Source organism: Oncorhynchus tshawytscha, linkage group LG23, assembly GCF_018296145.1.
Source record: "Oncorhynchus tshawytscha isolate Ot180627B linkage group LG23, Otsh_v2.0, whole genome shotgun sequence".
Classification (NCBI taxonomy): Eukaryota; Metazoa; Chordata; class Actinopteri; order Salmoniformes; family Salmonidae; genus Oncorhynchus; species Oncorhynchus tshawytscha.
Window position 1 is genome coordinate 27,152 of NC_056451.1, and position 26,737 is coordinate 53,888.

Sequence of the window (26,737 nt, forward strand, 5' to 3'; positions counted from 1 at the left end):
TAGATTTAGAATTCTTAATTTATTAAACCTTTATTTAACTAGGCAAGTCATTTAAGAACAAATTCTTATTTACAATGATGGCCTACCCCGGCCAAACCTGGACAACGCTGGGCCAATTGTGCGCCACCCTATGGGACTCCCAATCACTGCCAGATGTGATTCAGCCTGGAATCGAACCAGGGACTGTAGCGACACCTGAAATGCAGTGCCTTAGACCTCTTAGTCCTTAAATGTGATTGGAAAGCATCCAACGGGAAGGTGTGTTATCTTTTTTAATAGCAACGGAGTTGGCAGGTAGGATTTAGTTTCTCCCCGTCTCTAGCCCACACTCCAGTACAGTAGGTGGCGGTAATGCACCATAACGTTGGATGCCAACCGCCAATACAAATTTAAAGAAGAAAAAACATGGCGGACAGCCACTAGCTCAATCCACATAAAACAATACACAAACAATTCAAAGCAAGGTAAACAGACTAATATATTGTTTACACGCTATACTCTTTTTAACAAACACATTTTTTAGCTGGTAATTTAGCTAGCATTGATTGATGATGATGTATTTATAATCAGGCCAACGATAGATGGCGAACATTAAGTCTTCCCGTTAGCGTGCTGTGTTGACGGAGCTAGCTATCTGTTGTTCGAGCATGCCCATGTTATTAGCTTGGAGGTAGGTACCTCTTCTTATCCTCACTCTTAAATAAACATATTTGCTGGCTGAATTTCTTGCTAGCGTGATGAATTGCTTGGCTTTTGTGTTTTCCCATGTGTTGGCTTTGTGTTTTGAATGGAACCATTTATCTTATCCTAGGTAGGCTAACTTAAAAATCGGTATTTTAGTCATATTAAACGGACTAATGATGGTAGCCAATTTTCCTTATAGATAGTACAGCATTGGCGTGGGTCATTATCAATAATAGTGGTAGTAGAAGCGAGCTGGTTGGTCTGTCCTACCTAGTAGTTAATGACGCTGTTATTTTGGGGGGGGGGAAGGAAAAAGGAGGGAGCTGGTCGACTTCCCCTTGACGCAATGAAAAAGGCGCACTTCTATTGAGAGAACCAACTGAATACACTTTTGAAGACTGTTATGATCTTTTAAGGTTTTTTATTGCATATTATGATTATTGTTTTTTTGTCTCATTCTCCATTTCTATAGCCTAGTATTACACATTTGAAACCGCTATAGCCTAGTATTGCATCTTTGGAAACCGTTATTTTATGACCACTTGTCAGTCCAATGTAAACTTAGCTAATGGTAGCTAGCATGCAAACTTACAGTAACTGAGTTTAAGGCTAGCTTAATTTAGAAGTCTATTTGATTGCCAGCTGAAATGATGTAGCTAGCTACTTTGCTAGCTTGATACAGTTACTGATGCAGTGCTGCTGGTGTGTGTGAATAGTCAGCAATCTGTTATTCTAAACCAGTTAAGGAGAAAAAACAGAAAGTCTGCAAGGATACTTTGTTGTTGATATATCTTTAAATGGTTGGCGTGTTTAGTGTGGCTACTTGGTAAATATGCATTAATTAGTCAATTTGCCTTTATCTGCAATTCATTTCAATGGCCTGGCTGCATGCATTGTATAAACACAGGATTCGTGAGTAGCTGTGACTGCAAATCTAGTCTACTTTGAGGACCAATATAATTTCAGCCTGTGTGTCGTAGCCAACTGGTAGTTAACCTAAGCTCAGGGTTAGGGGCCAACTCCTCTCAAGTCAAGGATAGCCAGCCAAACATCCCCTGTCTGGTCACCGTCGTAAATAAGATTTTGTTCTTAACTGACTTGCCTAGTTAAATAAAGGTAAAAGAAAAATCATTAACAGTGTACTGTGTCATAAACAACACTGACTTTAGATCATTTTTAAGATCCAAAACAGATGGTGACCGCATGAAATGAATACCCTATATTGGCTATAATGTTACCCATTCTGTTTCTCCAGTCTGGGTCCTCTTGTTTTGTCAATACCCCAACGGGTGAGTTTTCTGATTCTCCCAGAGCTGCTGTGTCAACAGTGAGCCCTGAGTGTGTTTGGGTGGGTGACCGAGGTCTGCTGACAGCTGGGGCCACCTCTTTGTTGTACCCTGTCGTCTGCCTCCAACGCCAACCCCCTGCCTGGCCGACAGAAGTGGAGAGCGTTAAGCGCAATCCGTGGGGAAGTCAACCTGAGCATCCACAAATGAAGTTAGTCATTGCCAAATGAAGTTAGTCATTGCCAAATGAAACACGTCCATAATTATCCTTACGGTCTATATGTTGGAGTTCATGCTTTTTGAAACGTATAAGTAGGAAATTGTATGAATTTTGAACATTACAGGAGGCCAAGTCAAAGATATTTCAGTCAATTGTATTTCATGGCTTTTCGGCTCTGGGAGGAGGGGGAGGGAGCATGGCCTAAGGTTGGACGGTATCCAACCTCAGGTTTCAGTGTTGGTCAGTGTTTCCCTTACAGTGCCTTGCGAAAGTATTCGGCCCCCTTGAACTTTGCGACCTTTTGCCACATTTCAGGCTTCAAACATAAAGATATAAAACTGTATTTTTTTGTGAAGAATCAACAACAACAGTGGGACACAATCATGAAGTGGAACGACATTTATTGGATATTTCAAACCTTTTTAACAAATCAAAAACTGAAAAATTGGGCGTGCAAAATTATTCAGCCCCCTTAAGTTAATACTTTGTAGCGCCACCTTTTGCTGCGATTACAGCTGTAAGTCGCTTGGGGTATGTCTCTATCAGTTTTGCACATCGAGAGACTGAAATTTTTTCCCATTCCTCCTTGCAAAACAGCTCGAGCTCAGTGAGGTTGGGTGGAGAGCATTTGTGAACAGCAGTTTTCAGTTCTTTCCACAGATTCTCGATTGGATTCAGGTCTGGACTTTGACTTGGCCATTCTAACACCTGGATATGTTTATTTTTGAACCATTCCATTGTAGATTTTGCTTTATGTTTTGGATCATTGTCTTGTTGGAAGACAAATCTCTGTCCCAGTCTCAGGTCTTTTGCAGACTCCATAAGGTTTTCTTCCAGAATGGTCCTGTATTTGGCTCCATCCACCTTTCCATCAATTTTAACCATCTTCCCTGTCCCTGCTGAAGAAAAGCAGGCCCAAACCATGATGCTGCCACCACCATGTTTGACAGTGGGGATGGTGTGTTCACGGTGATGAGCTGTGTTGCTTTTACGCCAAACATAACGTTTTGCATTGTTGCCAAAAAGTTAAATTTTGGTTTCATCTGACCAGAGCACCTTCTTCCACATGTTTGGTGTGTCTCCCAGGTGGCTTGTGGCAAACTTTAAACGGCACTTTTTATGGATATCTTTAAGAAATGGCTTTCTTCTTGCCACTCTTCCATAAAGGACAGATTTGTGCAATATACGACTGATTGTTGTCCTATGGACAGAGTCTCCCACCTCAGCTGTAGATCTCTGCAGTTCATCCAGAGTGATCATGGGCCTCTTGGCTGCATCTCTGATCAGTCTTCTCCTTGTATGAGCTGAAAGTTTAGAGGGACGGCGAGGTCTTGGTAGATTTGCAGTGGTCTGATACTCCTTCCATTTCAATATTATCTCTTGCACAGTGCTCCTTGGGATGTTTAAAGCTTGGGAAATCTTTTTGTATCAAAATCCGGCTTTAAACTTCTTCACAACAGTATCTCGGACCTGCCTGGTGTGTTCCTTGTTCTTCACGATGCTCTCTGCGCTTTTAACGGACCTCTGAGACTATCACAGTGCAGGTGCATTTATACGGAGACTTGATTACACACAGGTGGATTGTATTTATCATCATTAGTCATTTAGGTCAACATTGGATCATTCAGAGATCCTCACTGAACTTCTGGAGAGAGTTTGCTGCACTGAAAGTAAAGGGGCTGAATAATTTTGCACGCCCAATTTTTCAGTTTTTGATTTGTTAAAAAAAGTTTGAAATATCCAATAAATGTCGTTCCACTTCATGATTGTGTCCCACTTGTTGTTGATTCTTCACAAAAAAATACAGTTTTATATCTTTATGTTTGAAGCCTGAAATGTGGCAAAAGGTCGCAAAGTTCAAGGGGGCCGAATACTTTCGCAAGGCACTGTATATGCATTCAGCAGCGAGTCAACAATGCTGTTAAATCGTGGCCGCCACTGCAAAAAAAAAAAGTTTCATGAGCTGAAATTAAAGATCCCAGAAATGTTCCATATGCACAAAAAGCTTATTTCTCTAAAATGTTATGGACAAAATTGGTTTATATCCCTGTTAGTCAGAATTTCTACTTTGACAAGATAATCCACCTGACAGGTGTGGAATATCAAGAAGCTTGCAGTACGTCCAACCCGGCCTCAACCGCAGGCCACGTGTAATTGTGTCGTGTGGGTGAGCGGTTTGTTGATGTCAACGTTGTGAACAGAGTGCCCCATTGTAGTGGTGGGGTTATGGTATGGGCAGGCATAAGCTACGGACAACGAAGCTGAAAATGTCCCAGTTCTTCCATGGCCTGCATATTCACAGGACATGTCATCCGTTGAGCATGTTTGGGATGCTCTGGAACGTGTACGACAGCGTGTTCCAGTTCCCCGCCAATATCCAGAAACTTTGCACAGCCATTGAAGAGGAGTGGGACAACATTGCACAGGCCACAATCAACAGCTTGATCAACTCTATGTGAAGGTGATGTGTCACGCTGCACACCAGATGCTGACAGGTTCTGACCCACGCCCCTACTTTTTTTTTTTAAGGTATCTGTGACCAACGGATGCATATCTGTATTCCCCCTTTATGTGAAATTCATAATTGGGGCCCAATGAATGTATTTAAATTGACTGATTTGCTTAGGAACTGTAACTCAGTAAAATCTTTGAAATGGTTGCATGTTGCGTTTTATATTTTTGTAGCTTATACCTTCCCATTCCTTTACCCCACCACCACCTTGTGGCACTCTGTTCACAACATTGACATCTGCAAACCGCTCACCCACACAACGCCATACACGCTTGTGTGCCATCTGCCCGGTACAGTTGAATCTGGGATTCATCCATAAAGAGCACACTTCTTTAGCGTGCCAGTGGCAATCGGAGGTGAGCATTTGCCTTATGAGGTCGGTTACGACGCCAAACTGCAGTCATGTCAAGACCCTGGTGAGGACGACAAGCATGCAGACGAGCTTCCCTGAGATGGTTTCTGACAGTTTGTACAGAAATTCTTTGGTTGTGAAAACCCACAGTTTCACCAGCTGTCCAGGTGAACGATTCCACAGGTGAAAAAGTCCTGGGCTAGCATGGTTACACGTGGTCTGTGATTTGTGAGGCCGGTTGGACGTACTGCCAAATTCTCTAAAACAAGTTTGGAGGCAGCTTATGGTAGAGAAATAAACATTAAATTCTCTGGCAACAGCTCTGGTGGACATTCCTGCAGTCAGCATTCCAATTGCACACTCCCTCAACTTGAGACATCTGTGGCATTGTGTTGTGTGACAAAACTGCACATTTTGGAATGGCCTTCTATTGTCCCCAGCACAAGGTGCACCTGTGTAATGATCATACTGTTTAATCAGCTTCTTGATATGCCACCCCTGTCAGTTGGATGGATTACTTTAGCAAAGTAGTAGCAAAGTAGCTCACTAACAGGTATGTACAACTTTTGCACAATATTTGAGAGAAAAGCTTTTTGTGCACGTGGGTAATTTCTGGGATCTTTTATTTCAGCTCATCAACACTTTAATTTCTATTTTGCTTGTCCATTCTGTTAGAAATTAAATTTAGATTTGTGCATGCAAATGTAATGTCCATAATGCTGGAATCACCCTTAAAAGGCTAACCAGGCTAGCACTAGTATAGGCTACACCAGACTGGCTTCTTGAACGCAATAATGTACAAGAAAGGTCCATATTGGACCTAAATTCTGACCTAACATGAAGAGGGAAGTTTCAAATGGTTTGTGTTTACTTCAATGTTTTTTTCCCCTCTCGTTTCCCTTCTTTAGAGAGTGGACTATTGTGTCTTGAACTTAGTATTACTGGAGCATGAAGAAACCAGTGCCACAAAAAGGTAATGTCATGTTAAGAAATGGAATGCAATTGTCCATTTGAAAAACATAATGTACATCTTCTAAGGATGCTGCTCAAGAAGGCTCCTCTATTTAGCCTACTTTAATGTGTGTATAGAAGTCTCAGATGCTGATGTGATAGTTTGGCCTCACACATCTCATTGACTGTTGCTAAAGATCAAGTGTATTTATTCTAGTTATGAATAGATAGTTTCATTGAATGGTGTCGGCTAGCCTTTGAGGTTAAGTGTGTCTGAAACGTTGTGCTCTGCTCTCTCTAGCTATTGAGTGGAGAGATGGCAGGCGGATCAAGCATGCCCGAAGTGGCCGTCCCTCCCGGGTCCCATCGCAGTACCAAGGAGGTACATTATCACACACACCAACTTTCTCAGATGATTCACTGCTGAATGAAAACAACATTATGAATCAAACGCATACATATCAGTCATAACCAGCGGTTGGAACAAATCATTTTCCAATTGTTTCGTTCTGAACAGAACCACCATTTTTTTCCGTTCCGTTCCGCCTTTCCGGCCAGCAAAATAAAGTTCTGAACCAGTTCGAATCCAAAAAAAGTACAGCTTTATATTCTTTTCTGTACCTTTTTTTAACCTGTTAAATAATTTTTTATTTTCTACATTTTAGCTCATTAAATTATTGCGACTGAAATTTTGCGGGGTGAGGAGAGAGCAGCAGGGGGCTGAGGAGGAGGCTTGAAGCGCTGGGCATCTTATGACATGCATTATCTGGTCCCCAGAATTATACCTAGGAGGAGCGGCTTCTGTAGAGGAACTTTGAATGTCCTTTGACCTATATAGCTAAAAAGCTTGCGCTACATGGTAATCAAGCTTGTGTGCACAAAGCGGCACCAGAATTAAAAACATGTCTTACCTTTGTGTAATAAATCTTAACGTGAAACGTGATAACTAGGTCTATAGTATCCTTAACTAGCATTGAAAAAGTTAATCCATTCCTCTCTTGCTAATTAAAAATCTCTTCATCTCTTCATCTGAATCACGCTTGTAATTTCAGTACAGTAGCCGATACTTCGGAGGGGCAGGTAGGCTAAACACACACACACACACTGGAAAAGATTTTCAACTTGCAAGCAGATACTGGAATATGTTTCTGAGTGACTGAGTGAGGGCTTTGCTTAGATTGTTTTGAAATATCGGATCTGTTCCGAAACAGTATGGATCACTTTCTAACCCGTTTCTGTTCCTTGAAAAAATGTCGCTGTTTTCGGTTCTGTTCCCTGAACCGGTTCCAACCCCTGGCTATAACACTGTTCTAAAGGCGTCAGCTTGCTTCATGTGGCTGGCGACTAGCCCAAGTCGGCTAGGTGAACCGAACAAGTGTGCTAAGCATTCTACCTTAAAATACCTTCGCTTGAAAAATGAGAAGAAAGCGGCAATAGTACTGTTTGTCCATTTTGAGATGCCGTAGTCAGTATACACTTCCCCAAAAAAAGTCAGAATTAGTCTAAGAAATCTGTAATTAATTTGGACGTTTTTGCAGAGGCGATCTTAGTCACGCAATTTTACATCTAACTAAGATATTTGGTGCAGTATTTCTCAATGAAAAAATGTGCATGAAAATGAGTTGTCTCTTGTTGAATGACAGCAAAGACGACTGAAGAATCCCTACTGTTCACCAATGAAGGGGCGTAGACTTCGGCTTGCCTCAAGAAAAACAACCGAGAGAAAAAAAACCCTTACTGAAGTTCAAAACGAACAAACACGTCCCAAAATGTTGTCATAATATATGCACGAACTCTTCCGAACGGTTTCGGCTGGGAAGGATGGGGACACCTTAACACTAGCACATACCATAACACTGAACCCCAAAACCACACCCATTCACACAAAAACATAACGGTAGACAACATAAAGCAGCCATTGTGCTTTTTCTGTCCCACAGGGCACTTCAGTTGGGACAAATACCTAAAGGAAACAGGTGCTAGTGCTGCACCTGCCCACTGCTTCAGACAGGTAAGCCCCCCTAATCAGACTACAGTATATCCTCCTCACCAAAATCTCATGTCAAGGCATGCTACTACCCTATGTGAACCTTCTGCTCCTGAAATTATTTTAAGCCATTCCACAAACCATGGCATTTACAGAGTTTGTAAGAATTATGACCAACAAGCAATATGAGATATAGGTTAACCCTGGCAGCCGAAGTCTCACCAGTGACAATGTGCAGCATCTATATGTAGCTCAGGAAGACCAACGTCTTAACCAATGTTCCCTCTAAGCTGCTTGGCTGCCGCAACACCAGGACTGCCGCAATGATGAATTGACAGGCGGTGCAAAGACCCACAAATAGCTAATTTATCAGCAAGGGGGGAGTGGTTGCTTCCTACACGAGCAGAAAACCTGTATATATCTAGTCTTCTTTGAAAAGTTAGTCAGTGTTGTATTTTGAGACAAGCTTGAATATGCAAAGTAGCTAATGGGTAGCCTGCATTTTTGTTTGATTCTCTGTATGGTAATAATAATTAATGTTATTTTGTAAAGTGGTTTCTTCCATCATGCAACACAATGTTCAGTCACCTATTTGGTGTTTAGGCTACAAACCATTTATTATTTGGTGACTTGAGCTTTTGGACAGGTACAAAATCTGTCCTCCTGGTCTGAAGGACAAGTTGTTCAAAGGTTCATGTCAAGAACTGCATAATGTTTCATGACTGTAGGATATATATATAATAAAAATCAATAGCTATTTCCATGTTGCTCCATTGGTTTTGTTTGTAGGCCTTTTTGATAGGCCTATATTATGCTCTAACAGCCTGCTTGGCTACTGACTAAAACTGTAATTAAAGCAGGTACAGCCAGTGTTCACAGTAAACGTGTGCCAGTTGCACAGAATGCTCACAACATTCACATTTCCACTCACAAGACCTGAAATTTGCTAAGTCGCAGGATTTTTTTAGGGAACCATTAGGCTAAGAAGAAATTCCCTCTTGGGTCGAGGGGTGACACTGATTTCAAGTTGCGTGCAGGGCTACCTCGTCACCACAGCGTGAGTTCAACTCACCTTCGATACTTAGTCTTGCTTGATGCCGTCTTCCTATCTCAGCATGTTGAAACTGTCCAGCATCATTGCATGCCTCTCTGACCTTCCCCTACCTCTCCAGGGTGCAACACCTCCAGTGAATGAGTTCAAGGCGGGCATGAAGCTGGAGGCGCAGGACCCTCGGAATACAACGTCGACCTGCATTGCAACAGTGGTGGGCCTGACGGGATCGCGGCTGCGTCTGCGCCTTGACGGCTCCGACAACAAGAACGATTTCTGGCGCCTGGTGGACTCATCTGAAATCCAGCCTATCGGAAACTGCGAGAAGAACACGGGCATGCTGCAGCCGCCATTGGGTGAGGAGGAGAGAGAAACACATTTTCACACAGTCACACACACACACAGTCAGACTCTTGATACTACATACCCATTATGGATATGATGCGCCCTATTTAAAAAAATAAAAAATAAATCTTGGATCTTTAAATTGTTTGCTATCACACAGTGCTACTTATCTTCCTCAGTTAGGTTTACACCAGACTGATATATATACTTATTTATTAGTGCACACTGTTGTACAACGTTTTGCAGGGGGAAATATTTTTGTAAATAAACGAGAGTTTCTTATTGGACAAATTAATGTAAGTCCCTCCCTGTTTTGGCTATTTGCATCCATTTGGTTTCTAGGCTGTATTTATTTTCCAGGCTGTATCACAAACAGCCGTGATTGAGAGTCCCACAGGGCGGCGCACAATTGGCCCAGCGTCGTCCGGGTTTGGCCGTTGTAGACCACCATTGTAAATAAGAATTTGTTCTTAATTGACATGCCCAGTTAAAAAATTAAATAAAAGTAAGTACACCTTTGCGTAATAGTGTGAAGGGTCTCGTCTACTGTGTTTGGATGAGAGTTTTTTTGACAGAGTCTGTATTTCTCCCACAGGCTTCCGTCTGAACGCATCCTCCTGGCCCATGTTCCTTCTAAAAACACTCAACGGAGCCGAAATGGCCCCAGCACGCATCTTTCACAAGGTACCTGTCACAAAGCAGCACACGCTCTTGATATAGACCTGTTTATAAGGCATACCTGTACACATATACACACTAAAAATATATACAAAAATAAGACTGATAAATATAAAAAAGAAGTAACAAAGACAAATGGAAACGTGTGTTGATTTGGCACTCGAGCATCAATACATTACCCATCCCCCAACACTGTCAACCAAGAGTCAAGACTACATTACCCATCCCCCAACACTGTCAACCAAGAGTCAAGACTACATTACCCATCCCCCAACACTGTTGACCAATAGTCAAGACTACATTACCCATCCCCCAACACTGTCAACCAAGAGTCAAGACTACATTCCCCATCCCCCAACACTGTCAACCAAGAGTCAAGACTACATTACCCATCCCCCAACACTGTCAACGAAGAGTCAAGACTACATTACCCATCCCCCAACACTGTCAACCAAGAGTCAAGACTACATTACCCATCCCCCAACACTGTCAACAAAGAGTCAACACTAAACCAATTCACCTTGGTGGTGTGCAGACTGGTTTTATATTATTCTTAACGATTTCGCACAAACCAGAAAAAAATGCTACAATATGTCTGTGAAACTATATATTCACAGTATAATGAATGAATTGTGGTTTAATTGGTAGCATTTAGTAGTGTGACTGATTTGGCTAATTACATTAGTACTGTACAAAGGTGCGCTATTTGATAGATTCCCCCGCTCCCCCTACCTCTGGCTTCCAGTGGGGAGACCTGAGGTCAACCTACCCCCGCCTCCCTCTCCATCTCACACTTCTGAGTGGGAGACCTTCCCAGGCAGTAGCCTACATAGCTCACAAACTAGAATCAGGGAGCCCACTCCGACAAGGTTAATTTGACCCACAGTCCCACGCGGTGACATGATATCATTGACGTGACGTGCAAATGAGCGATAGAAAACCGATTGCGCAAATGTCCGTTCGATCCGCACAACCGCACCGTGCTGCCGCCCTGGGCGGGTGCCCATTGTTGCCTATACCTAAATTCGCCACTGGGCCTAGCTGTAAAACAGCCCGAGGTGATAGAGCAACGACCCTGGAATAAAAATGTAAATGTGTATGGGTGGAGAGAGGTTTACAGGTTTTTACAGGTTTACTAGCTCTGGATTGTCAGTACTGTATGTATTCTTGGCTATCGTGCCATGGCTGTGTCAGTCGATTGTAAGTTAAACTTGTGTATTCCTTTATGGGTAGTGTGATCCCCAAGATACATTTTACTTGCCGGCATTAGCGGCCGTTAGAATCTGTTTCTTTTTCCTTCTTTGTTTTTTTTGTGAGAATTAAACAGGATATAATGATGACTACATGAAATATGTCCTGCATGTAATGGACATTAAGAACTGGTCTTGCGATTATATATATATATATACAGTGGCAAAAAAAGTATGTGAACCCTATGGAATTACCTGGATTTCTGCATAAATTTGACATAAAATTTGATCTGATCTTCATCTAAGTCACAACAATATAGACAAACACAGTGTGCTTAAACTAACACACAAATTATTGTATTTTTCTTGTTTATGTTGAATACATAATTTAAACATTCACAGTGTAGGTTGCAAAAAGTTTGTGAACCCCTTAAGCTAATTGGAGTCAGGAGTCAACGAACCTGGAGTCGAATCAATGAGACGAGATTGGAGATTTTGGTTAGAGCTGCCCTGCCCCATAAAAACACTCACAGAATTTGAGTTTGCTATTCACAAGAATCATTGCCTGGTGCCTCGAACAAAAGAGATGTCAGAACTACGATTAAGAGTTGTTGCCTTGAGAAATTGAGAAATTTCAGCACAGTTGCTACTCTCCCTAGGAGTGGCCGTCCTGCAAAGATGACTGCAAGAGCACAGCGCAGAATGCTCAATGAGGTTAAGAAGAATGCTAGAGTGTCAGCTAAAGACTTAAAGAAATCTCTGGAAGATGCTATCATCTCTGTTGACGAGTCTACGATACGTAAAACACTAAATAAGAATGGTGTTCATTGGAGGACACCATGGAAGAAGCTGCCCAAAAAAAGAAACATCTGAAGTTCGCAAAAGAGCACCTGGATGTTCCACAGCGGGACTGGCAAAATATTCTGTGGACAGATGAAACTAAAGTTGTTGTTTGGAAGGAACACACAACACTGTGTGGAGGAAAAAAGGCACAGCACACCAACATCAAAACCTATTCCCAACTGTAAACAATGGTGGAAAGAGCATGATGGTTTGGGGCTGCTTTGCTGCCTCAAGGACTGGACAGTTTGCTATCATCGATGGAAAAATTAATTCCCAAGTTTATCAAGACATTTTGCAGGATAATGTTAGGTTACCTGTCCACCAATTGAAACGCAACAGGACAACAACCCAAAAGACAGAAGTAAATCAACAACAGAATGGCGTGTTCAATAAAGACATGAACAATTATAATTGTGTGTTATTAGTTTAAGCAAACTGTGTTTGTCTATTGTTGTGACCTAGATGATCAGATACCAGTTTATGCAGAAATCCAGGTAATTCTAAAGGGTTCACATACAATTGTATCCATTGAACTGAGCAGGCTGGGCTGACATGCTTATAGCCTTGCTAGGACTTTCTAAATATGAGCATGCATTTATAAGATTGTGCTGTTACTATTTCTATTATCTATTATTATAACTTTTTTTTCAGACTGTTTTCCCTATGTTATTTCATTAGTTATCCAAAAAAGCACCCTCATAGATATTTATGTTATCATGGGACTACCCTCATTCCCCTCTGGCCAACGCCAATTGGCAGGTCAAGGGTTTGCATTAGGGTGCAAAGGTGCATCATGAGTCAGGGAGATGGTCTGATGGTCTTAGTGACAACAGACATAGACATGGGGGGAGGTTTTAATGGGTGGAATATTAGGAGAATTGAAAGTTTACAAAGTTACAGTATGCTTAACAGTGCAAATTATTATGGTACAACTATATTGACACTTAATCATCATGGTGCTTTTTAATGGTAAGTTTACAAACATTGGTTGTGGTAAGTATAATTTAAACTTGGGTATCAATATGGTAAGTAGGGAAATAAGTATAGCCAGTTATAATTGTAATGGCTTAGCAGATCATTAAAAAATATATATTTTTACATGGCTAAAAGAGAAAGAAACTGATTCTACAAATATACAGTGGGGCAAAAAAATATTTAGTCAGCCACCAATTGTGCAAGTTCTCCCACTTAAAAAGATGAGAGAGGCCTGTAATTTGCATCATAGGTACACTTCAACTATGACAGACAAAATGAGATTTTTTTTTTTTATGAATTTATTTGCAAATATGGTGGAAAATAAGTATTTGGTCACCTACAAACAAGCAAGATTTCTAGCTCTCACAGACCTGTAAGAGGCTCCTCTGTCCTCCACTCGTTACCTGTATTAATGGCACCTGTTTGAACTTGTTATCAGTATAAAAGACACCTGTCCACAACCTCAAACAGTCACACTCCAAACTCCACTATGGCCAAGACCAAAGAGCTGTCAAAGGACACCAGAAACAAAATGGTAGACCTGCACCAGGCTGGGAAGACTGAATCTGCAATAGGTAAGCAGCTTGGTTTGAAGAAATCAACTGTGGGAGCAATTATTAGGAAATGGAAGACATACAAGACCACTGATAATCTCCCTCGATCTGGGGCTCCACGCAAGATCTCACCCCGTGGGGTCAAAATGGGGGCCTAGTGAATGACTTGCAGAGAGCTGGGACCAAAGTAACAAAGCCTACCATCAGTAACACACTACGCCGCCAGGGACTCAAATCCTGCAGTGCCAGACGTGTCCCCCTGCTTAAGCCGGTACATGTCCAGGCCCGTCTGAAGTTTGCTAGAGAGCATTTGGATGATCCAGAAGAAGATTGGGAGAATGTCATATGGTCAGATGAAACCAAAATAGAACTTTTTGGTAAAAATTCAACTTATCGTGTTTGGAGGACAAAGAATGCTGAGTTGCATCCAAAGAACACCAAAGCTACTGTGAAGCATGGGGGTGGAAACATCATGCTTTGGGGCTGTTTTTCTGCAAAGGGACCAGGACGACTGATCCGTGTAAAGGAAAGAATGAATGGGGCCATGTATCGTGAGATTTTGAGTAAAAACCTCCTTCCATCAGTAAGAGCATTGAAGATGAAACGTGGCTGGGTCTTTCAGCATGACAATGATCCCAAACACATCGCCCGGGCAATGAAGGAGTGGCTTCATAAGAAGCATTTCAAGGTCCTGGAGTGGCCTAGCCAGTCTCCAGATCTCAACCCCATAGACAATCTTTGGAGGGAGTTGAAAGTCCGTGTTGCCCTACAACAGCCCCAAAACATCAGTGCTCTAGAGGAGATCTGCATGGAGGAATGGGCCAAAATACCAGCAACAGTGTGAAGACTTAGTGTGAAGACTTACAGAAAACATTTGACCTCTGTCATTGCCAACAAAGGGTATATAACAAAGTATTGAGATAAACTTTTGTTATTGACCAAATACCTATTTCCCACCATAATTTGCAAATAAATTCATTAAAAATCATACAATGTGATTTTCTGGATTTTTTCCCCCTCATTTTGTCTGTCATAGTTGAAGTGTACCTATGATGAAAATTATAGGCCTCATCTTTTTAAGTGGGAGAACTTGCACAATTGGTGGCTGACTAAATACTTTTTTGCCCCACTGTAGATGAGGTTGGCTGGAAAAAGGACTGGGAGGGAGAAATATGTTTTTGTCATGGGCAAAGAAACTCAAAAGTGGTGATTATACTAATTAATACAAATTTTGATCTGACTGTGCAAACAGATCCGCAAGGAAGATTATTATTATTATTTTAAATATGCTATTGGACCTAAAACAGATCTATCTAATTCATTTATATCGGGCAAATAATGATGATTCTTTGAAAATGTATATAATAATGTATTGAGCTCATAAGCAACAAATTCATCTATTATTATGGTGGGAGATTATAATACGGTTTTAAGTACCTCAATGGATCGTAAAGGAAATCACTCTACAAACTATCCTCCTCAAGCACTTAAGGGGATCATGGATAAATTTGAATTAGTGGTTATATGTAGGCTGAAAAACCCTGACCTAGTGAGATATATACCCGAAGGAGGCTTAATCAAGCTAGCCGTCTTGATTACTTCCTAGTAAAAGTTTTTAAAAAGTGATAATAGGAGAACGAATGCAATCGGACCTCCATCTAATTGGCCTCCTTATAACTCTACAGAATATCCACGTGGACAGGGATATTGGACATTTTATCAAAGCCTATTTGATGACAATTTGTTCTTAACTAAGACAAAATAATTCACAATTGACTTTTTTTTTGCACAAAATAGGTACGGCAGTTCCCTTATTGTATGGGACACTTTTAAATGTACCTTTTAGAGGTACAATTCAATACAATACTCATCATTAAAACAAAAGCAGTTTAGTAAATGGACACTGTACTATAGAGGCACAAAAGGAAAAAACAAAAGAAATGGAGGTAGTTTTCAAGAACGATCAAGTGTAATGTATTACAAACATATTGGATGGGAAATTGTGAGGGAAAAAAGATTCAATCTTCAACATAGAAATGCTACCAATAAGAATTTAAAGAAGCTCCTTATAAATTATGGAGTCATCCATGATTCACCAAATTATATTTTGAAAGGAAGCAAAATATTTTAAGCAAATGTTTTATTTTCAGTCTCCTCCATTTCCACTGAATGATGTTAACTGTAAGGATTTCTTTCAAGAATAACAATAATAATAATGTAAAATTAGCAAATTTACAGAAAGACCTGTGTGAAGGCCAACTTACAGAAGATGAACTTTTTGAGACAATAAAATCTTTTCAGTCAGAAAAAACACCAGGGCTTGATGGTATAGGTATAGAGGTAGAGGTAGAGTAGAGGTATATCAGGCCTTTTTTGATGTACTCAAAGATCCATTATTAGCATGTTTTATTTACTCCTATACAAATGGTAGAATTTCATTACTACTAAAACAGGACCAAGGTGGTAAGTATAAAGATCCAGTCCATTTCAAAAACTTACACTTCAATGTTGTGATGCGAAAATCCTGGTGAAATGCATAGCACATAGAATTTAAAAAACTGATCAGACAGGTTTTTTTACATGGACAATATATTGGAGATGATATACAACAATTACTTGAAACAATTGAACATTATGAAACATCAAAGATACCAGGCCTGGTCTTCAGAGCAGATTTTGAAAAGGCATTTGATAAAGTATGACTAGAATTTATAAATAAATGCCTGGATTACTTTCATTTTGGTGAATCTCTTATATAATGGGTTAAAGTTATGTACTGCAACCCCAGGTGTAAAATAGTAGATAATGGTTACTTCTCAGAAAGTATTGAGCTTTTAACTTCTTGCGTCGAGCAATCCCGTATCCGGGAGCGTAATCATAGCCTCAAGCTCATTACCATAACGCAACGTCAACTATTCATGAAAATCGCAAATGAAATGAAAGAAATATATTCACTCACAAGCTTAGCCTTTTGTTAACAACACTGTCATCTCAGATTTTCAAAATATGCTTTTCAACCATAGCTACACAAGCATTTGTGTAAGAGTATTGATAGCTAGCATAGCATTAAGCCTAGCATTCAGCAGGCAACATTTTCACAAAAACAAGAAAAACATTCAAATAAAATAATTTACCTTTGAAGAACTTCGGATGTTTTCAATGAGGAGACTCTCAGTTAGATAGCAAATGTTAATTTTTTCCAAAAAGATTATTTGTGTAGGAGAAATCGCTCCGTTTTGTTCATCACGTTTGGCTAAGAAAAACCCCCGAAAATTCAGTCATTACAACGCCAAACTTTTTTCCAAATTAACTCCATAATATCGACAGAAACATGGCAAACGTTGTTTAGAATCAATCCTCAAGGTGTTTTTCACATATCTATTCGATGATAAATCATTCGTGGCAGTTGGGTTTCTCCTCGGAAGCAAATGGAAAAATACACGCAGCTGGAGATTACGCAATAATTGCGACGGAGGACACCAAGCGAGCACCTGGTAGATGTAGTGTAAAAACCTAGGAAGAAACCTAGAGAGGAACCAGGCTATGTGGGGTGGCCAGTCCTCTTCTGGCTGTGCCGGATGGAGATTATAACAGAACATGGCCAAGATGTTCAAATGTTCATAAATGACCAGCATGGTCGAATAATAATAAGGCAGAACAGTTGAAACTGGAGCAGCAGCACGGTCAGGTGGACTGGGGACAGCAAGGAGTCATCATGTCAGGTAGTCCTGGGGCATGGTCCTAGGGCTCAGGTCCTCCGAGAGAGAGAAAGAAAGAGAGAAGGAGAGAATTAGAGAACGCACACTTAGATTCACACAGGACACCAAATAGGACAGGAGAAGTACTCCAGATATAACAAACTGACCCTAGCCCCCCGACACATAAACTACTGCAGCATAAATACTGGAGGCTGAGACAGGAGGGGTCAGGAGACACTGTGGCCCCATCCTGCATTGCTTGCTGTTTGGGGTTTTAGGCTGGGTTTCTGTACAGCACTTTGAGATATCAGCTGATGTACGAAGGGCTATATAAATAAATGTGATTTGATTTGATTCTTATTAAGAGAATCTGTCCTCACCTCCTGACCTCAACCCCTCTTTCATCTAATACACAATGTCCATCTGTCTTCCTGATATCAACCCATCGCTCTCCTCCATCAAACACATTCCAAAGCCTTCTGTCTTTCTTCAGAGAACCATTCACTTGTAGCATAGTGTCTTTCATTTCCTATCATTCATTTAATATCTCAATGTTCAAAGTTTAGCCGATTCCAACAGTATGTTATCATGTGTGTATTGTATGCATGTTTCTGTGCCTATGTTTGTTGTTGCTTGTTGAATGTCCTTCCCTATAAGCATACTGAAAGTCTGTTGTCAATTTGTTTACTGTAAAATAGCATGGTCAAACCCATTTTTTCCTAAACTTTACTAACAGGCTGATTGGTCAGCTATTTGTGCCAGTAAATGGGGCTTTACTTTTTTTAGGTAGTGGAATGACTTCTGCTTCCCTCCAGGCCTGAGGGCACACACTTTCTAGTAGGCTTAAATTGAAGATGTGGCAATATCGTCCGCTATTATCGTCAGTAAACCATCCAAGTTGTCAGATCCCGGTGGCTTGTCATTGTTGATAGACAAGAATAATTTGTTGTGATCATATACATTTGCCAACTAAATAAAGCTTCTGAACAATTTCACATTTAATCTGGATAATCCCACATTTACCCACTCCCTTGTCACTGACCTCTCCCGTCCCTGCCACCTCCCTTCCCCTCGTACCCCAGCAGGAGCCCCCCGTCCCAGAGCAGAACTCCTTCCAGGTGGGCATGAAGCTGGAGGCAGTGGACCGCAAGAACCCCCACTTCATCTGCCCGGCCACGGTGGGGGCGCTGCGTGGCGTGGAGGTGCTCGTCACCTTCGACGGCTGGCGGGGTGCTTTCGACTACTACTGCCGCTATGACTCCCGGGACATCTTCCCCGTGGGCTGGTGCTCTCTCACCGGGGACAACCTGCAGCCGCCTGGCACCAAAGGTCTGTGCGTGTCTGTGTGTATGGACAGTATGTGTGTTTGTTTGTTTGTCACCCTGTAGACTTGTCAGCTGTTTGTACCTGTGGTATTGACTTTAACATTATTAATTCATGTAAAATAACATTTTACAGTAACTGAAAGAATTCAAATCTGAAGTTGGGCTCTGAAATGTCCTCTGAATGAGATGAGTGGTTTATTAGGTCAATAGAGCGCACCTTTGAAATTCCTTCTCGTGTTGGAGGAAGACATAATGTGAGTGAATGAGTGAGGAAGGACAGAAGGGCGAGAAAGAGAAAGGGTCACTTTTGTAAGAGTATGATTTATGAGACCTTGGCACAGGACTGTGGGGGGGCGGGGTGTAAAGCTATGAGAGTGTATGCCCCACTCTATGGGCCTCATGCTGGCACTAAAATGGGCCAAGGCAAAGGGGGCATCCAGGATAACCAGAGACTGAGAGAAAGAAGGAGAAAAAAACAATAGGGAAAAGGAGCTGGCTGCGAAAAGCAGGCTGTTTACAATGTCTTGTCAGCAGAGGGGAGGAGAGTGAAGGAGGGCAGGAAAGGAGAGAAGAGTAAGAGTTGGAAAAGAGTAGAGAGTGAAGGAGAGGACAGCAGTGCAGCAGATTGAGGGTGGGTTTTCCACCGCTGAAGGGTAAGTTGAAATGAATAAAGGGCGATATAAAATTTTAGAGGCCCTCCTGTTAGCCACAGTGACAAAAGTGCTGTTTTAAAGCTAATTGCCTGCAATTCTACACATTTTGCTATGGCTTATGCTGTCTGAGGGACTCTGAAATTTTAACAAAATCAATGGCAAGACAAAAATGCTCCTGAATGCATCATTTTTAAAATGTTTGATTTTCCTTGATTGTCTAGCTTGTGTATAGGTTAGTTCTCAAAGATAATCTAATTAAAAAATATATAGGTCCATTATCTTTTCTACATACAGTGCATTCGGAAAGTATTCAGACCCCTTGATTTTTTCCACATTTTGTGACGTTACAGCCTTTTTAAAATGGATTAAACATTTTGCAAATGGATTAAAAACTGATATCACATTTACATTGAGACCCTTTACTCTGTACTTTGTTGAAGCACCTTTGGCAGCAATTACAGCCTCAAGTCTTTGGTATGACGCTACAAGCTTGGCCCACCTGTATTTGGGGAGTTTTTCCCATCCCATTCCCGAGCGTCACTACAGAGCTATTTTCAGGTCTCTCAAGAGATGTTCGATCGGGTTTTGGGCTCTGGCTGGGCCACACGAGCATTCAGAGACTTGTCTCAACGCCACTCCTGGATGTGTGCTTAAGGTTGTTGACCTGTTAAAAGGTGAACATTCGCCCTAGTCTGAGGTCCTGAGAATCTTGTTTCTCATGGTCTGAGAGTAGTTTAGGACCAAGTGACCCTCGGGTTCTTAGTCACCTCCCTGACCAAGGCCCTTTTCCCCCGATTGCTCAATTTTGCCTGCCGGATGGCCAGCTCTAGGAAAAGTCTTGGTGGTTCCAAACTTCTTCCATTTAAGATTGATGGAGGCCATTGTGTTCTTGGGGACCTTCAATGCTTCAGCCATTTTTTGGTACCCTTCTCCAGATCTGTGCCTTGACACAATCCTGTCTCGGAGCTCTACGGACAATTCCTTCGACCTCATGGCTTGGTTTTTGCTCTGACATGCATTGTCAGTTGTGGGACCTTTACAGACAGATGTGTGCCTTTTCCAAATCATGTCCAATCAATTGAATTTACCACAGTTGGACTCCAATCAAGTTGTAGAAACATCTCAAGGATGATCAATGGAAACAGGATGCACCTGAGCTCAATTTTGAGTCTCATATTGAAGGGTCTGAATACTTATGTAAATAAGGTGTCTGTTTTTGTTTTTTAATACATTTGCTAACATTTCTAAAAACCTGTTTTCGCTTTGTCATTATGGGGTATTGTGTGTAGATTTATGATAATTTTTATTTAATCCATTTTAGATTAAGGCTGTAACATAACGTGGAAAAAGTCAAGGGATCTGAATACATTTCGAATGCACTGTAGTTTATATCTAGTTTTAGTTGTTCAATAAATTTACACTGAAAACGTTTTTTTCATCTCGAAAATTATATAAGCAATATACAGTACCAGCCAAAAGTTCATTAGCATGCACCATCACACCACCACCTCCATGCTTCACGGTGGGAACTACACATGTGGAGATCATCCGTTCACCTACTCCTGCGTCTCACAAAGACACGGTGGTTGGAACCAAAAACCATTCCTGTGGCGGTCCTCATTAGAGCCAGTTTCATCATAGTGCTTGATGGTTTTTGAGAATGCACTTGAAGAAGCTTTCTTTAAATTTTCCGGATTGACTGACCTTCATGTCTTAAAGTAATGATGGACTGTCGTTTCTCTTTGCTTATTTGAGCTGTTCTTGCTATAATATGGACTTGGTATTCTACCAAATAGGGCTATCTTCTGTATACCACCTTTACCTTGTCACAACACAACTGATTGTCTCAAACGCATTATTAAGGGTCGGACCCTTTTTTTTCCTTCAATTTTAGCCTAAAATGACATACCCAAATCTAACTGCCTGTAGCTAAGGACCTGAAGCAAGGATATGTATATTCTTGATACCGTTTGAAAAGAAACACTTTGAAGTTTGTGGAAATGTTAAATTAGGAGAATATAACACATTAGATCTTGTAAAAGATAATACAAAGCTTTTTTTGTATTTTTTTTGTACCATCATCTTTGAAATGCAAGAGAAAGGCCATAATGTATTATTCTAGCCCAGGCTAAATTTGGATTTTGGCCACTAGATGGCAGCAGTGTATGTACAATGTTATAGACTGATTCAATGAACATTGTATTTAAGTTCAAAATGTTATATCAAGACTGCCCAAATGTCAGTAATTGGTTTATTAATACAGTTTCAAGTTCATAACTGTGCACTCTGAAACAATAACATGGTATTGTTTTACTGTAACAGCTAATGTAAATTGGACAGTGCAGTTAGATTAACAATAATTTAAGCTTTCTCCCAATATCAGATATGTCTATATCCTGGAAAAATGTGATGTTACTTACAACCTCATGCTAAACCCGTTAACCTGTTAGCGCAACTGTTAACGGGATTAGCATGAGGAGGACCCACCGATCCTGTAGAGGTTTTAATTTAAGAAGGAAAGAAATTCCACAAATTAACTTTTATCAAGGCGCACCTGTTAATTGAAATTAATTCCAGGTGACTACCTCATGAAGCTGGTTGAGAGAATGCCAAGTGTGCAAAGCTGTCATGAAGGCAAAGGGTGGCTACTTTGAAGAATCTAAATATATCTGTTTAATACTTTTTTTTGTTATTACCATATGTGTTATTTTGTAGTTTTGATGTATTCACTATTATTCTACAATGTAGAAAATAGTACAAATAAAGACAAATCCTTGAATGAGTAGGTGTGTCCAAACTTTTGACTGGTACTGTATGTATACACTACCATTCAAAAGTTTGGGGTCACTTAGAAATGTCCTTGTTTTTTGAAAGAAAAGCACTTTTTTTTGTCCATTTAAGATATCAAATTGATCAGAAATGCAGTGTAGACATTGGTAATGTTGTAAGTGACTATTGCAGCTGGAAACGGCTGATTTTTTATGGAATATCTACATAGGCGTACAGAGGCCCATTATCAGCAATCATCACTCCTGTGTTCCAATGGCACATTGTGTTAGCTAATCCAAGTTTATCATTTTAAAAGGCTAATTGATCATTGATCAATGTCAACAGTGAAGAGGTGACTCCGGGATGCTGGGCTTCTAGGCAGAGTTGCACAGAAAAAGCAATATCTCAGACTGGCCAATAAGAAGAAAAGATTAAGATGGGCAAAAGAGCACACACTGGACAGAGGAACTCTGCCTAGAAGGCCAGCATCCCGGAATCGTCTCTTCACTGTTGACATTGAGACTGGTGTGTTGCATATACTATTTAATGACGCGGCCAGTTGAGGACTTGTGAGGTGTTTGTTTCTCAAACTAGACACACTAATGTAGTTGTTATCTTGCTCAGTTGTGCACCAAGGCCTCTCACTCTTCTTTCTATTCTGGTTAGAGACAGTTTGCGCTGTTCTGTGAAGGGAGTAGCACACAGCGTTGTACGAGATCTTCAGTTTCTTGGTAATTTTTTATTTGGATAGCATAACAGCGTCTGTCAAACAGCGCCTGTCTGCATCAACAGCCTGCCGCCTCGTCCATGCACTGGCAGATGATGTGCATAGGATCGTTTAAGAGGGGCTCAATCTGGCTGAACCTTTTGCCCTGGCTTTTGATGAGTGTACTCACAACACCGATGTAGAACAGTTGTTTGTGTGTGTATATGTCTGTCATTTTGATGGAAAGGAATTTAAACAAGAGCTGCTGGCATGGATTCCCATCGAAGGACACACCACCGGGGACATCATATTCACAAAGCTGGAAGAACTGTTTTACGCAGCATGCCTGTCATTCGAAAAAGTCAACATTGTGGTTACTGACTGGGCTCCTTTTATGGTGGGCAGGCACGGCCTGGTCATCAGGTTAAAGGAAACCGCCCCCCCAAATGAATGGCTTGCACTATCTTATCCATCAGAGTGTGCTGTGTGCCAGACTAAACGATGAACTAAAAGATGTAATGGATAAAGTAATGTGCATAATCAACTTTGTCAGGGAGACATCAAATTTTATTCGTCACATACACGTGGTTAGCAGATGTTAATGTGAGTGTAGTGAAATGCTTGTGCTTCTAGTCCTGACAGTGCAGTAATATCTAACAAGTCATCTAACAATTCCACAACTACCTAATACACACATCTAAACTAAGGGATGGAATAACAATATACGTATATACATATAAATATATGGATGAGCGATGACCGAGCGGCGTAGGCAAGATGCAATAGATGGTGTAAAATACAGTATATACATATGAGATGAGTAATGCAAGATATGTAAACATTATTAAAGTGACGAGTGATCCTTTTATTAAAGTGGCCAATGATTTAGAGTCTGGCTGTTTAACAGTCTGATGGCCTGTTTTTCCGTCTCTCGGTCCCAGCTTTGATGCACCTGTACTGACCTCACCTTCTGGATGGTAGCGGGATGAACGGGCAGTGGCTCGGGTGGTTGTTGTTTGTGATGATCTTTTTGGCCTTCCTGTGACATCGGGTGCTGTAGGTGTCTTGGAGGGCAGGTCGTTTTCCCCTGGTGATGCGTTGTGCAGACCGCACCACCCTCATAGGACATCATGTTACACAATACATGTATGTTTTCTTCGATAATGTGCATATTTATATCCAACAATCTCAGTTTACATTGGCTCCTTACGTGCAGTAATGTTTTGATTTCAAAACATCCGGTGATTTTGCAGAAATACTACTAATAAACATTGATAAAAGATACTAGTGTTATTCACAGAATTAAAGATAGACTTCTCCTTAATGCAACCGCTATGTCAGATTTTAAAAAAACTTTACGAAAAAGCATAATCTGAGAACGGCGATCAGAACCCAAAACAGCCAGAGGAATAGCCGCCATTTTGGAATCAACAAAGTTAGAAACCACACCATAAATATTCGCTTACCTTTGATGATCTTCATCAGAAGGCACTCCCAGGAATCCCAGTTCGACAATAAATGACTGATTTGTTCCATAAAGATCCATAATTTTTGTCCAAATAGCCACTTGTTAGTGTGTTCAGCCCAGTAATCCATCTTCATGAGGCGCGAGCATTTCATCCAGACAAAAACTCAAAGTTCCATTACAGTCCTTTAGAAACATGTCAAACGATGTATGGAATCAATCGTTAGGATGTTTTTAACATAAAACATCAATAATGTTCCAACCAGAACATAACTCTGTCGGGAGCATAACATAACCGGAGGTAACTCTGTCGGGAGCGCGCGTCATGAGACCGAGGCACTATGCCAGACCACTGACTCAAACAGGTCTCATAAGCCCCTCCTTTATAGTAGAATCCTCATTCAAGTTTCAAAAGACAGGTGACATCTAGTGGAAGCCCTAGGAAGTGCAACCTCATCCATATCTCAATGTGTACTCGGTAGGCAAAGCTTTGAAAAACTACAAACCTCAGATGTCCCACTTCCTGGTTGGATTTTTCTCAGGTTTTCACCTGCCATATGAGTTCTGTTATACTCACAGACATCATTCAAACATTTTTAGAAACTTCCGAGTGTTTTCTATCCAATACTACTAATAATATGCATATATTAGCATCTGGGACAGAGTAGGAGGCAGTTCACTCTGGGCACGTTATTCATCCAAAAGTGAAAATGCTGCCCCCTATCCCAAAAAGGTTAAGCCTTCTTGGGTACAGGAACAATGGTGGCCATCTTCAAGCATGTGGGGACAGCAGACTGGGATAGGGAGAGATTGAATATGTCCGTTTCTTAGGACATGGCAAGGGATGCTGTCTGGGCTGGCAGCCTTGCGAGGGTTAACACGTTTAAATGTCATACTCACGTCGGCCATGGAGAAGGAGGGGGGTGGGCCCTCAGTCCTTGGTAGCGGGCCGCGTCGGTGGCACTGTATTATCCTCAAAGCAGGCAAATAAGGTGTTTAGTTTGTCTGGAAGCAAGCACCCAACACCTTCTTTTCCACAAGCTTGTGACAGAATCGCTGGCTGAGTAAAGGAAAAGCGCTGGAGTGGTTCTGTGGGCTGCGTGACCAGATTGTCGGTTTTCTCAGAAAAAGCTAAATATGTGCAGCAGCTGACCACCTTCGCATTCTGTAAAATGAGGATTTCCTCTCCGTTCTGTTTTTGGCTGACCTGTTCTGTCACTTTAAACGGGTTAAATCTGCAGTTAATACAAGGAAGAGGGAAAACAGTCGTGGACATGGTGGAAAAACTTGAGGCCTTTACTAGGAAGCTTGAGTAGTTCGATTTTGACTTTTCATCTGGGAGGCTGCGCTTACACACGTTGAAGAATCAGGAGTGCCATGTCCCTGAATGCGTTTTGGGTGGCAAGCTCAGAGGAATACAGCACAGTAAAGAAACTTGCATTTTATGTGCTAACAATGTTTGGATCAACTTACACCTGCGCGTCCTCTTTTTCCTCTGTGAACGCAATCTAGACTCACGACAGAAACTGGATTTCACAAGTCAATCAAGGACTGCCTGCGTATCAAAATCACATCCAGCTCACCCACCATCAACAAGATCATGTCCGAGGATAAATGCAACTTTTCCCATTGAGTAAGTAACTTAGTAGCCTATATTACTTAGAAAATACTAAGTACTTATCCAAGGCTATGCTCTCATGCTGACAGTATTTTCTGTTCTGTCATTACAGGAGCAGGCTATCCCGAGACATTCAGACATTTGCAGAGGTCACCTTTTTTTCTTTACATTATTGTTTTATGTAGGATGCTACATTTTTGTCCAGTTGCCATTGTAAGCAGGCCCAATTGGAAAAATGTCCACTTCTATTAGGCCACATTTATTTCTTGTGAAAAATGCTGTTAAGCCATAGCCTACCTCAGCCAAGTTATTTTATGTAAGGCTCGGAAGAGAGCCCTTGTTTATTAAGTCAAATTAAAATGAAGATATATATTCCTGTGCGCCACATGCATAACAAGTTAGCTAGGTTATAATTTCAACACCAGGCGCTGTTCACCTCCTATTGATTGTGCTGCGATCACAGCTTTACATTTCAGCACCACAAAATGGTCCGTTGACTGTCTCTTCTCCTCATGAATGTTAAAATGTAACTTTTGCGTTATTTAGGTGGGGTAACTTCCTTCTTTTTGCATCGCGGGTCTGATGGGGGTGTGTCGGATAAGGTGGAGGTGATATTATCCCTAACTAGCCTCAAGCACTTCATGATGACGTAAGTGCTACTGGGCGATAGTAATTTAGTTCAGTTACCTTCACTTTCTTTTTGCAATTGTGGACAACAGACTGGGATAGGGAAAGACTGAATATGTCCGTAAACACACCAGCCAGCTGGTCTGCACATGTTCTGGTTGTATTGCTACACCATCCAAAGCCTAATTAATAACTTCACCATGCTCAAAGGGATATTCAGTGTTTGCTTTGTAAAAAGATTGGTGCCC

The 26,737-nt window shown here is 41.2% G+C and overlaps 1 protein-coding gene across 11 annotated transcripts in view; it reads left to right on the forward strand.

The window, feature by feature from the left end:
* Positions 1–347: 347 nt before the first annotated feature.
* Positions 348–26,737, forward strand: part of LOC112235447 (polycomb protein SCMH1) — a 38,796-nt gene continuing 12,406 nt past the window's right edge. The window contains exons 1-9 of one of the 11 annotated variants that reach the window (XM_024403896.2): positions 351–464; positions 571–670; positions 1,996–2,181; positions 5,963–6,027; positions 6,307–6,387; positions 7,946–8,016; positions 9,165–9,399; positions 9,984–10,072; positions 18,409–18,655. In XM_024403896.2, the coding sequence (XP_024259664.2) occupies positions 6,003–6,027; positions 6,307–6,387; positions 7,946–8,016; positions 9,165–9,399; positions 9,984–10,072; positions 18,409–18,655 (748 nt within the window). In that variant the 5' untranslated portion in view covers positions 351–464; positions 571–670; positions 1,996–2,181; positions 5,963–6,002. Of the gene's footprint in view, positions 671–720; positions 1,101–1,939; positions 2,202–5,962; positions 6,028–6,306; positions 6,388–7,945; positions 8,017–9,164; positions 9,400–9,983; positions 10,073–18,408; positions 18,656–26,737 lie in introns of those variants that run through there. The other 10 variants (XM_024403903.2, XM_024403900.2, XM_024403892.2 and 7 more) reach the window with 10 other exon arrangements.